The sequence below is a fragment of the Stegodyphus dumicola genome, chromosome 4 (assembly GCF_044657685.1).
Source record: "Stegodyphus dumicola isolate Sdum_Otavi_A_Nest chromosome 4, ASM4465768v1".
NCBI classification, from domain to species: domain Eukaryota; kingdom Metazoa; phylum Arthropoda; class Arachnida; order Araneae; family Eresidae; genus Stegodyphus; species Stegodyphus dumicola.
This window is the reverse complement of record NC_140771.1, coordinates 38,408,906-38,423,476: the sequence shown is the minus strand read 5'-3', so window position 1 is coordinate 38,423,476 and position 14,571 is coordinate 38,408,906. Positions and strand designations below refer to the sequence as shown.

At 28.5% G+C, this 14,571-nt stretch overlaps 1 protein-coding gene across 2 annotated transcripts in view; it reads left to right on the top strand.

Annotated features, from left to right (window-relative positions):
* Positions 1-14,359, top strand: part of LOC118195957 (complexin-like) — a 980,726-nt gene extending 966,367 nt beyond the window's left edge. For both annotated transcript variants that reach the window (XM_085814740.1, XM_085814739.1), the window contains one exon: positions 1,535-14,359. In XM_085814740.1, the coding sequence (XP_085670866.1) occupies positions 1,535-1,608 (74 nt within the window). In that variant the 3' untranslated portion in view covers positions 1,609-14,359. The remainder of the gene's footprint in view (positions 1-1,534) is intronic.
* Positions 14,360-14,571: the final 212 nt, after the last annotated feature.

The following is a 14,571-nucleotide window of genomic DNA, read 5'->3' as shown; positions in this document are numbered from 1 at the left end:
GTGGACACAAAATCGATGAGATTTATTCGTAGAGTCCTATGATTAGAGAAAATGATGTTTTTATCGCCGAAATTTCTCAGTTGTTACAAACGAAACATTATTTGAAAATTTACTTTATTTCAGTGAGAAATTAAACGATTTTAAGTTGATATTCTCTCGGCAAGGGGGAAAATATATCATTTTGAGAAATTAGCATACAAAATAGTATATTAATAAAGAGTGGTATGAGTATCACAAAAATTAATCTTAAAAAATGTATCACAAGAAGGAATCCATCTTATAGTATCACAGGTTTGAGTTTACATGTCTTGCCTTAGCTAGCAGCAACGTAGCAACGTGCCCTCGAGAGGCAGAGAACACGCTGTGAATTAAACTGCCGAAACCTTCCTTTACATGTTTTTTTTTTTCCTATCTGAATTAACATTACGGTAGGGAAATGGAAAGGAGAAGTGACAGCAAGGATCTAAAACACAAAATAAAATGTTACTGAATAATAATGTAATACACTACAGTATCATTTAAGGAAATATATGTTAGCTGCTTTTAAAGAAGTGACACTAAGCATACTGACCTTTAATATACTGAACTGTGAAAAATATTTATTTTCAAACATGGAATTTTTACCCTTCTTAGATTTCTTAACATTAATATTGAAGAAAAAATGCTTTGAAGATCTGTGGAAGCTAACTGGAGTTATTAACTCAAAAATTACACTTGGGTCTTTTTTGTTACTTTATTCCATAAACTATTTATTATCTCTCGAACATTTTTGCGATTTTTGAACATAAATATGAATGCTTTTTACCTTTCTAATTTTACAAGAAGATTTTAATGCCTATGTGTTTACGTAAATGTGTTTGTGAATATTCAATTCAGAAGTCTGAGTATATGTGTCGAAACATTTATTTGCGAATGCTTCAACTGGAAGTTTAATATAAAATGCACGCTATGTGAAATTAAATCCAGAAAATATTTTTATAGTTATCCTATTTTAAGACACAATTTTAGTATTAATTCGTAATTTTTTGAAGAAATTTAGAAATATGCACATCTACTTTTGAGAATTCTTTTATAAAACATACTAATGTATGTATTTTTTCATATAAATATTAATTTAATATTATGTGTACAATTTTTTTGTAATAAAATTTTACAATCATAATTTCGATGCATTTATTTTAGTAATAAAGAATAGAAACGCAAAGCAAAGCGTAATATTACTTTAATGACATAGCAGATCTAAATCAAAACTATAGAATATAATTAATTAATTATTAATAATTTAACATAATACAGGATTAACTGATTAATTATATGCTGTAATTAATTAACTATTTCTTTTTTAACCCTACAAGTTTTTTATACTCATCTAAATGTTATTGAATCTGAAGCTATCGTTATTAAATTTGAAATCGCTACTTTTGTTGCAATTATATTTTAGAATTCATAATATAAATGTGTTATTATTTTGAAGCAATATCGGTATTTGTATCAATGAATTTTTCATTAAATACTTTTCTTTCTTGTTTTTCAGAACTGAAAAATTCTTTGGAAACGCAAGTAAGCGAACTGAAGTCATCTATCGAAGGAAAATGTCTCCTCCAGTAAAGAAATCTCCAATTCCCCTACCTTACTTCAGGATGTTTACTTTTTCCCCCTTTCGTGACCTGAAACTGCTCTTTACTCTTATAATTTACAAACATAAGCTTCAAATATATTCACGGAGGTCCGCAGTCAAAAATACAGTTACACTTTCATCAAAATGGTGACACACGTTTCGTTGAAAATACAAAAATATAAAGTATTTTTGTACTTAATATGTTTCTATGGGCAATCTTTTAGTTCTGGGGTTTAATTAATAGATTTCAAAAATCTGCGTCTTTAGTACTAATTCTTAACGTTTATACATTTAGCAAATTTAAATGGAACACACTTTCACACTCCTTGTATTATAGTAAGTGTAGATACCTAGTGAGTTCATTATTCACCCCCCTTAAGAAGGAGACTGCAGGAATGAGCTAAAGATGAAAAAAGTCACGAAATTCCGGCCAGTAGTTTTGAATCTTATTAAATGAATTTATTCCAGGCGTTGCTGTTTGCCTTTTTGTTTCGAAATTCTGAAGTATTCCCGAAATCTAGTTTTTGATGCATTTAATATTCAATGTACAATTTTATATATTACATTTCATAAAATGGTTGATTTAGAGATCAAAAGCCGATTATATTGCCAACTATTAAATTTAAGAGCAACAGCTAAGAATAAAATCTTTGTATTCACCAATTTTTCAGGATTAGGAATTGTAACATATCCTTTAATTGCATATCAGAGACTTTTCGAAATTATTTTCCTGTACCTAGAAAGAAATTCTTCTTGCATTTAAGAATTCTTTTATATACTCATCAAGCAATAATGAGAAATATCTATTTCTAGAATATGTATCTGAACCGTGCTATTAAAAATTTTAGCAATAAAACCTGTTACATGAAATAAAGGGGCAAACGACGCTGGATGCATTATCGAGCTCAAAATGTTCGCTAGTAACTAAAGAGAATCCATATACAAATAATAATTATCGAACAATTTTTAAATTGTATTGTAAATTAATTTTCTAAACAAAAAATAATCTTCAATTATATTATTTTCAAATGAATGCTTCTTTTCTTCATAAAACAAAATGGGGTTTGTGGATAAAATTACTAGCATTCCCTTAGTACTTTACACATGCCGTAATGTTAACGACCTCTGAATATAGACTATAATAGCATTATATCCGTCGTATAGCTGACAATTTAACTGCATTATTTTATGTGATTGTATATCAATAAGTTTTTAACTTTTTCCTTTTATTTATGGTTAAAGTTTTTAAAACATGTTTCGATAAAACCTTTCAACGTTTCAATTTTAATTATCTTTATTTTCAAGTGTTTAAAATAAAATTCACGAAGAACATAAATTCAAATAAACCTTTTAATCGGCGTGATTGAACACTTTTTATTTCAAACTAACAGAAAAATAAGCATTTTATTTATCTTGTTATTTGCAAAATGTAAACCAAGCATCAGCCTCAAAAAGCTGCTTAATTGTTTGTGAAATAAGCGGAAACGTAATATGAAATAAGGGTAAACCCCTTTTTATTTTACATATTTTAGCAAAAATGTCACTATACGACGATACACTTCAACCTTTAATGTAGTCAGAATTTCCCATTAAACCATGTAAGTCCAAAATAATAGCAGCAATAAGTAGTTCATATTTTAATTTTCAAACACTTTTATAGCCCATAGTTATTAAAACAAAATAATTCGTTTCTTCAACCCCTACCTCTTTTACCTGTGTAGTATCCTTTCCATTCCTACCACATCCTGAACTTTTGGAGTTGTACCGCTTGACAAAACCACCTAAGATAGATCCCGAAGTGATCTGGAGGAAGCTGTAAAACAACATGCCTCTGACGAGGATGATAATCACCGAAAATCAAGCGTTGTTCTCTGCATTGGAGACTGGAAAATGTGACATCTATTCATGGAGGGACAATTATAATAATAATACTTATAGAACACAATAGAAATACCATAAGAAGACTCAGTATGCCTTTTTTATGGACTAGATATATGTTTTGATCTGAATATGGTGCGAAAGAGTGCTTTAAGAACTTGACTGCAGAAGTGAGATTCTGCCCAATGTATTGTTGATGGAGGCTGCGACTTTGGCCACAAATGTACTTATATTTATTCTCGTTGCTGCGCAAGTTGCTCATGTACACAGAGTATGCATTCAGTGTTGGCTTTAATATGGCGAAAGCACTGTGATGGCGCTTCAAAAAGCTATAATATTCGTGATTATTAATGTCTATTGCTCATTATGTTAATATATTTTGCCAAATTCTGCAGCCTCCTAAAAAATATTGAGCATTTATATTCCTAAGTGCTCATAGTCATGGCCTTCATATATGAGTACTTATGTTTCAATGTATATTGTGTCACAGGAGAAGTATTTAAATGAAACATGTAAGCATGATGTATTGAGTGTTAATTGTTTGCATGATGTAATTGTACATTTCCAGGGGAAGTTATAGATAACTGCTAAAATGTATAAAAGTTTGAGGTTTAAGCCAAAACTCCGCTTCGATTTTCGGTCAGAAGACAAGAGATTCGGATGACTTACTTACCATCTGATTATCAGATCGTTGCACCATTGTTTTGTGAATTTGTAGCACCGAAAGGTTGAGAAACGTAGTGCTAGAGAATAAAGGTGGAATACGCCTCTAAGAAAACAACGAATATTAGTGTTCGCATTTCTCAGTTGTAGTACTAAATAACTTGGAACAGTTCTTATTTTTTATGTGAGCCTATATATTAAAATGTAATGCATTACATCCTATACGTTAGCACGTCATATTTCATTTATGTAAATCATTCCCTAGTTGTCGACAAACTTGAATCTCTTGATTTAGAATTCACGAAGGTATTTTGCAGTATTCGATTGATTATCAGGAATTATTTTATTGGGAGATATAAATTATGAGACTTATCATCATATAAATATCAAAATCTATGCGTTTGCTTGGAAATTGTTAAGTTTTCATATCAAGAATGTTAGAGTACCTGAATTACAAATAATGATTCTGCATACACCTACGCATATAAATCCTACTCTGTGCTATTAAATTTAATAATTTATACTTCAACAGATTTTTAGCTTAGTTATATTTTTTGTATCTTTCAATGTAAATAAATAATTAAGTAACTTATTATTAATATATTATTTATGTTATCAATAACTGTATTTTTAGTATTATAGAATTACTAATAATATAATAAAAACTTGTAGTGTTTTAGTTTAGATCACTTATTTTAATATTTTTGCAATTGTTGTTAATTCAAAGCTATATTAATTGCAATTAATAATAATTATAATCATATCATAACCAAATGTAGTCCAATATTTTGAGAAAATGTGCTTGTATCAATATTTATGTCACATTAGTATATCGCTTGAATAATTTATATTTATGCCAATTCTGTCTTCCTTAAAAGGGCTTACATTTATTATCATTACAAATGAAATTATTATCTGGTTTATTACTACTGTATACTTACTTCTGAATATGATAATACTAAAATGGATTATTAATTTAATTTTACTAGTGAAATATTTAGTTAAATTCATTAACATTTATTAGAGGCAGTTCAAGTTACCGAAATAGTTCACTGAACTGTATTTGGAAATTCAGCATTCATTTTCTAGTTAAAGTATGAATACAGTTAAAGCATTAATATAAATTATCACCAAGCTCATTAATAGAAGATTACTGAAATTTCAGATTGCTTTATGTATTCACATTTGCATTTCAAGTGAACGAAATTTAGGTTATGCTATTTTTGTAATATTTGTCACCATTAGATTACGCGTGAATCAACACTAAAAGTGCCATTTACAAGTGAATATCCAACTCAGTTTTTCAAGTTTGTCCTTACCTGTCACATGACTGACTTACATTCCTTTGTTCTTTATATCAATGCAGAAGCTTAAAAATATTACCAATCTCCAGAAAAATGTCTTTCAGATTATTGGAAAAGGAAAAATAAGTTTGTAGGTGAAGTTTATCTAGAGTTTGGTAAAAATTGGAAGAACTGTGAGTAAAAACTGTGTGCTTAAATGCAGCAAAAATCACTGGTTACTCTGGATCAAATCGCATTTTAAATCTTTCGCAAATGCGTCATATTATTGCTTGTGTTTGATATATCAGCAGCACTATAAATGGAATACGTTTATAAAATTGAGTACTTTTTTTTTTGTATTTGTAAACAAGCTCAAACATAACTTCATAAAAAACGCTGACATGAGAAATATTGCCAGTATTTTACAAGCAGTGAGATTAAAATTAATTAAATGTGTAAATAAATGATAAAATCCATAGTGATATATTGCATATAGCTTTGAACAACTAATATCCCTAAAGTAAAGAATTAATCAAATTAATTAAGTACTCAAATATAAACGTAATTTTTTCATACAAAAGACGCTCTCTACTATATGCTTAATTATTGTAACATAACATACTAGTCAAATATGTATATCTAGATCATATATATTACTCATGTATGTATAGTTTATATAATACATTATTATATATGTAAATGTTATAATAATTCATATACGTGTAGATTATGAACAGTTTGTTGTTTTAATATATATATATATATATATATATATATATATACACTTGTCAAAAATCCTAAAATTTGTGCAGAAGTGCATCTAATATTTAATATTCCGAGCGACCACTGATTTTTGCTTGAGGTTTGTCAACATTTAGCACCAAGAGCAAGTCTAGTGTAGGCGTTACGCAGCAAACTCTGTCCTTGTGTGTGTTCGTGTCTATAAGCGTGATTGTATGCTGTATATAATAGATTACTGCCTTTCTTGATATCATCTGTAATATTTACTTAGACTAGATTTCCGTTTTTAATTCCAATGCGCCACCTCCGTACCTTTTCACGATCGGGCTCCTCGAAATGGGTTGCTGGACTTGAAGTGTCTGATTGTAGAGCGCGCGCTGCTGCTGTGCACCTTTATCGCCTTCCGTTGCTTTTCTCCGACATACCAAACCCTTTCGCACCGTTTTTGGCCTCGTGGATACGTTTTATACGAAATCCTTTTGATTCTTCTAGTGAACACTTTTTGATGGATTCAAATTTCTAATATTTTGAAGAAAACAATTAATTTAAATAGAAGATATTATCATAGTTCTTAAATATAATACCTTATGTAACCTTACAGCTGTGTATCACATGCTAATTTTTTTGCATTCCAAAAAATCGTATTTTCTACAGAAAAACTTCGCCTATTTTAGCTAATTTTCTTGGTTTGTGTGAAAATAATTATGAGATTTATCTGGACACATAGAACAAAATCTATGAGTTTGTCTATAAATAATCAAGTTTTTATCTCAAAAATATAAAGTATCTAAATTTCGAATAATTAATAAGATAATTAGGAAATAATTTGTAAACTAATAATTAAGCTTAATTAGCATTTTTAAAATTATTTCAAGTTTCTGCCTTTGATTTCTAAATTATTTTAATAAGCAATTAGTACTATTAAAATTCAAAAGAAGCCTGACTGGCGTATAAATGGTAAAGTTTGATTAAAAATGTAGGAAAGGAAATTAATTTTATTATATTTAAGAGCAAAATAAAAGCAAAACAAAGCGATTATTGAGTAACATTAATGATTAAACAAATTTCCAGACCTGTAACAAGATATAAATATCTAATAAAATGTACAATATATGAGTATCTAACTTGTCAATCTCAAAGATCTTTGTTGTATCATATTATTAAAATATTAATTACAAAATCAAATTTCGAAATTTATTACAGATACTCACGTAAGCTAATTTAAATCAGCATACTTTTTAGGTTTTTGTATTTTATGCCCGTCATACTAAGATTTGATGAATTTCACAGACTGGGGATTCTTCAGTTTATTAAAAGTTATTCTTTATTTATTTGACCCTACATAGGTACAAAATATTTTACCATTAGTGTACGAAATATCATCTAAGAAAATATATTGTTGAATCAAACTACAAATATGTCGGTAACATAATTTCAAACATAGACTAAGGTATTCAGAAATTTGATTCAAATGGAGAAAAAAATTATATTTTAGCGCTATTTTTATTAGTTAAATTGTGATTAAGACATCAACTTAATCGAACATAGAAACTGTTGAATAGTGTTGAAGAACGCCAGTCATCAATGGATCCTTCAAACTAATGTTCACAAAACTTTAAGCACTTGCCTTTTAAACTTGGCCGAGTCCCGCTATATTTGAGTTTTGGAGCAGTGTTCTTTTAGTTTAGCCTGAGGAATAAAAATAATAAAGCCGAAGGTATGGGAGGCGAAGCAGAGCTTTTTAAAGTGGACGCAAAGACACTAATAAACAAAAATAAATTTAAGCTAGAAATGCTGTATGCGTTTCCTAGCTTAAATAAAAGGTTCATACACATCGAAACGACTTCCTTTCCTCTAGTGTGCCCTTATTCTCTCTTTCAACAAATTCTGGCTTTGTGATGTCCTTTTTGTCCTTTTTCACGTCGCCATGTTTTGCCTCATATAAAGAAACTTAGTCGAGATGTAAGAATTCAAATATTGTTAATATCTTTTAAATAAAGGAGTTTCGTAAGAGCCCTAGAAACTTCAAATTGAATGTCTCATTTGTAATGCGATGATAAATAATTCAAAATACTATTTCCGCGTAATTTATTCTTAAAAAGCAATCTTTTATCTTAATTTTAATATTTTATCCTTAACTGGACTGAAGATATGTAACTTTCATATTCCTTTTATATGATTTTTGCTATTTTCGAGATTTTAGAAGACTGTAACCTATCATTTAAACGTATGAATGTTTAATGGATCATTAAAACTGCTTAATTATAATATTACCACATCAAAATCTAATTGGTGTTTAATTAAAAATATTAAATTTTAATTTTTTATTCATTTACATGCATGCAAATGTAAAATCAACTAACAAGATTTTGGGTACATTCTTCTTAAAATAAATGGCGTTTTCTCAATTTCTCAAAACATGTGCTGCTAAATAACTCTTAATTAAGGTATAAAATATTTTTTAAACATTGCAACTTCAGTTTTTTTCTGTTAAACTTCATTTTATTTTGAGAAATTTTTAATGTTAATTGCTTGTTGAAAGTTTAAAATTAAATTAAAAGAGAAACAATCGGAGCTAAATTTTAACATTTAATGACTGACATATAACAAATTTAATGAATTATTTAATTACTAAGTGAGACATTAGTGTATTCCATTAATTCCATTCTAATATACAAAATGAGAGGTGACAATTCTTCTGAAATTATTCAATAAATGAGCCGATGAGCGCCATGGAATTCATCTTTAGGCAAATAATATACCATTAACATCTCGACTAGGTAATCTCAACCAAACCTTGTCATTTTCATCACTTTAAATATCACGTTGTTTGAACGAGTAATGAAAGAGCTGGCATGATCCTTTTGAAAGCATTTGAGAAAGCGACCCTCACAGTAATACACTTATCGCTTTGTCTCGTCCTCTGAAAGTATACCGTTATGCTGCATGACGGGCTTTTGAAGTATCTGCTTCCACATTTTTTTCGGTTCATATTTTATATCTGCTCTCGGATATTATTTCCTTTATTGCTGCCATTTCAGGAAATTTAAAATTCAAAACTGCTAACTTAACCACAAATATTCACAATCCTTTTCCTCTCATCTTACAAATAATACTAATAATTTAGCGTGTAAATAACACATATTTTGCTTAACATTTCTTTATAATTAAAAATTTGTTTCTTCTAATTAATACACCTTAAATACTAAAATTGTATGTTCCATAATTATCAAAATTATCGAATTCTCTGTATCTGAATAAACTTCATATAAATGTTTAGAGTTAAATGTGACTACTGTTGTTTCTAATATAATTTTTAATGTATAGTTTTGTATTTTTAGTATTAATTTAGATAAAAACTGTATTTCTGAGAATTTTAATAATTTATCATTTACTTTTATAATTATTAATTTATCTTTATTTGTATTGATTAAGGCAGTAAAACAATAGAATTTAGCTTTCTTTGTAGGCAGTAGCTACATAGATGGAGAACGAATTGCACTTATTCTCTTTGTTAAGCAGTGCTTTTCTGCCTTTGTGTGGACTTCGCCAGAAAATGCACTGCCATCCCCAAACGTTTCTTTTCTTATGTGGCATTTGCCCGTTGCATACAGGTGCATGAGCTGACGTAGGAATAATTTCGTACGAAGAAATCGTAAAGAAATCCAAGTGTAACCGGCGTAAAGAATTTCTTCGCGAATTTAACTATCGCATAAATAAATCCTTGATTCAAAACTATGCATTGTGAAGGTGTCAAAATGCGTGCTTTGTGTAATGGTCATTGAGAATAACATTGGAACTTTAGTAAAAGGTGTTAGCATACGAGAAGTAATGAGACATAATTTATTCTACCATAAATATATCTCCATCTTGAACTACTGCACGACAAGTTCAGTTGCTGTTTGCTATTCTCCGGTTAAGCATAAAATTTCGTAAGCAATAGTTTTGTGGTTGATTGTACAGTATTTTTTACAGTTATCATTAGGTTATAGTTTCCTTAACGTATTGTAAAACAAAAAGTTTTATAATTATAAATATATTTTTTACAGTTATCATTAGGTTATAGTTTCCTTAACGTATTGTAAAACAAAAAGTTTTATAATTATAAATATATTTTTTACAGTTATCATTAGGTTATAGTTTCCTTAACGTATTGTAAAACAAAAAGTTTTATAATTATAAATATATTTTTTACAGTTATCATTAGGTTATAGTTTCCTTAACGTATTGTAAAACAAAAAGTTTTATAATTATAAATATATTTTTTACAGTTATCATTAGGTTATAGTTTCCTTAACGTATTGTAAAACAAAAAGTTTTATAGTTATAAATATATTTAGATTCTGGACCATAGGTTGCATCTTCTCTTCAGTTGGCACGATTCCAATAGTTCAATACATCTTTTTTAACAAAGGAATAAGTTTTATTATTGTATTTATTACATGCATAATGTAAATTATCAGCAATGTTCATTAAATTATAATATACGTCTGAAAAATAATCAGTTTGGTTCAAAACTCTACTCTAAAAAGTGAAGATTTAACGCAGGTACTTTTATTCAGTATAAAAACCAATCATGTACTTGTTATTGTACAACGAAAATGCCTTATGATAAGCAATAAAATCATACACATTTCTTTAGTCTATGCAAAGACATTGTTCAGTACTTAAATTCATGTTTAATATAAGTACTTAAATTGACAAAATTTCCCGTTGCTTATATGTACTTTAAAAATGCCAGACATATAGAAATTCAGATTTTTAATGCGGTAAATGATGCATACATTTTTTAGAACTTTGCTTAATATTAAAAAGTGCATGCTTATTTTATAATTATGTATCATTAAGACTGCATTATGTTTCGGAATCAAATATTACCACAAGATTTCGTAAAAAATTATTACCAGATATAAATTTTATTAATTGACATATCACTTGAGTAAATGTTCCCTTATTTTGAAGCACTAATGTTAATTACTTCATGTATGCTCCTTTCAATATAAAATTTCTAAAATTTGTTTTAAAGTTTAATATGAAAATAATAGAAAACAGTTATTTTTATAACAACGCAGATATTACGTAATAAGTCATATTTTTGCCTGTTCATCAGCTTTCGGTTCAATTTCATTGGAATTCCATCCTATCAGTCAAAATTCTTTGTACTCCTACTTAAATGTCAATTATTATCTGTTCAAGAATAAACTGGTAAATATTACGATAAATGAAAATCTGTTTTGTGTAGTGTACGGCGTTTGTTTTTACCTTTGTCTTGCACATTTCCCTTTTCTTCCCTCATCCTTTAAACTCTCTCAACTTCTTTATTCACTAAATATGTTTCAGTCTCCACATTTATGTGTTATTGAACTTTCGCTGCAATAACTTGACGGTAGAGGGCGCTGCAAAAACAACGACGATGTGTTATTAATGTTGTTCACATTTTAAGGTTATCTTCGTTTACCGTGTTTCATGCGTGTGGCCGTCTGCGTACTGTAAATAGTCCGTTTATCTAACGTCTGTGATTTAACTATTAGAAACACGTTGAGCGTAATGGTTACACGGCTTTCATTTCCCAAAATATGAAAAGTGTACATATTTGGTTTTCGACAGAATCGAGCCATGCGGAATTTTGTATTTCAAATACAGCAAGGAAACACAATTTGAATTTTGCAGGAATCCCATGGTAATTTCTTGTTTCTGCAGTTTAGAAGCAAGTTTTGATTATTATTCACTGAAGGTATTTAAAAGTTTTATACTTCTTTTGTATAAGCAATAAAATTACTTAAATTTGCTGTTTATTTTGACAGTTAGTTATATTTTCTTATAACACACAAATATTTCAATCATTTTATGGTGGTCATGGAGAAAAAAATGCTTTAACCTTCTCAATTTGTTGATTAAATATATTATATTAGCAATATTTTTTATTTTATTACATTCAAAAATAATTTTCAGTGTTTCCCCCCCCCCCCTTGTGTAGTTAAATAATAAATAGCTTCTTGAAATTTTATCTCTTATTTGTAACTTATAAAAAATATATTCACTTACTGAAGTTATTTTTTCAAAACATCTAACAGATGTACATAACAATAAAAATAAGAAACCTCAGCAGCCAAATATTTAGCACTGAAATCACAAAAACGTAACATTTAGCCACACTTATCGAACACCAATCAGAATTTTGGGAAATCCGAGCCAATCACCGCGTGACACGTTACTTCATTATTCCGTACAGTCAGTCACTTAGAAAAGCACCTTCTCCTATCATTATTATAATATAGTGATAATTTTGATGGATAATAACGCGGAAATACTACTTAATTCGTTAATGTAAATCTATTCTTCAATAAAGTGAGATTTTATGGAGTGACAAAAAAGATTTTGTTGTATTTTAAAATCACTAATGTAAACCATTTCTTCTATAATCCCATGTTTTGTTCTTTCTTTGTATGTGGCAGTATAGAAAATAAGTTATTTTCTACTTTTGTATTGTGCATCCCCTCTAATGGTGACATTATGTATTTAGATTTAACAAGCATCTTGAAAAGGAGTGAAACCTTTTTTCACTGTACATAGAAGACATGACTAGAAATATAGATTTAGCATACTGCGAATTCCACTTAAATCTTGTACATAAACAGAATGGTGTTTTGTGGTAGCAAATAAATATTATAAACTACTAGAAAATATTATGTATGATGTGTAAAATTATTGAAAAACTGCGACAGATTGTAACATGCAAAATGTTTCTCACTGCGAATGATTTTGTCAAATGCCAGTTCTTTTTAATTATTGTATTTACAAAGTATGTTTTCACAAGCTTTAACTAACTTTATTAGTCTACCTTAAAAAATGCAAAGTTGTGTAAAGTGTTTTTTTCGTGATAAATAGCGAAACATTCTATGTAAACAGTTAAATCATATCTGATGAACTGAAGGTAATTATTCAACAAAATTATTACATATTTGTAACTAAAATGTGAATATCTCATGTAAACCTTTCTGCGTTTAAAATATTACTCTTTCGTGGTTTTGTATTACAATGATAACATTTAATACACAAATTCAAACTATGCCTTAAAATTGTATCATGTTTTTAAATTAAGTGGAAATATAATTAAAAGGCGCTGGCATATGAATATTCATGAAAGGTTACTCACAGTCAGCTTTTGTTTAATTGATTTATTCGAAATGCCATATTTCGAAATATTTGATTTCTTCTCCTAAATGTGAAGAACATATCCTGAAATTAGCATCACTCAAAATTGTAAAAAGCTCACAGCTTGCGTTGAATTTCTGTATTAATATTTTTAACTCAGCAAAAAGGCATATACGTACTTTATTGTATTACTACATAATATACGAAACACATTTTGATGTGCAGTTTTGGAAAATATTTTACCATATGTTTTCCTGTTCTAAAATCCAAACATCATCGCATCCTTGCTATTTAAGAACGTTATGTCATTAATGAAGATAAAATGATGTTATGGCAAAGAATATTTATTCGTTTCATAAAGCAAAAAATTTGAGCTCGTAAATATTAATTCATGAAAATGTCATTTTATAACAATACGCTTAAATTGCTATGAATGAAATGATGCTTCAAAGGGTAAAACACAGCATGTACAGCTACTAAACAAAGTTGCTTTTTATTCTTGCATCAAGCTGTACTCAATAAGTGTGCATAAAAGACTGTCGCAGATTTCCTTCAATATCTAATTGTGTGATAAAGTGATAAAAACTTTAAAAACAAACCTGTAGCATTTTTTTAACTGACATACATCGTGTGTTGTGTGTAGAAATTTAAGTTCAAGATTTTAAGGAATGTTTCTAAGTGTAGGCTGATAAAAAGGACTTATTCGAAAGTCAAATAGCCTGCTTTTAGTCACTAGTGAAAGTCTTGAATAAACTAATTTTCTATATAATTACATATAGATTTCTCAAAGACAAATGTGACTCACAAGTTTTTGAAGTAGAAATTGTGGAAATATATGAAATATGAATAAATATAAACAACATATATATATATACAAGTTACACAAATAAAGAATCAAAATTATATCTTCTAAAATGCATTACGTTTTTTTCAGCTGATGTAGAATAGAGACGAGAATATGATATAGTGTATACATTTTCAATGTTGATGTATGTGATTAAAATTATCTCAGGTTTTAAAATGTTTTTGTCCATTTATTGAAATATTAAATTATTGGGAAATGTAATTATGATATGCATTTAAGTACATTCTTGAACAAAAGTCTATAAATGAAAAGATGCAGTGAACAGAACAATATATACCTAAAATATAAATAAATCCTAATCGGTGTTCTTTTCTTAGTCCAATACAGAAGTATCCATCCGGTACTGATAATTACGTTTCGCTATCAAT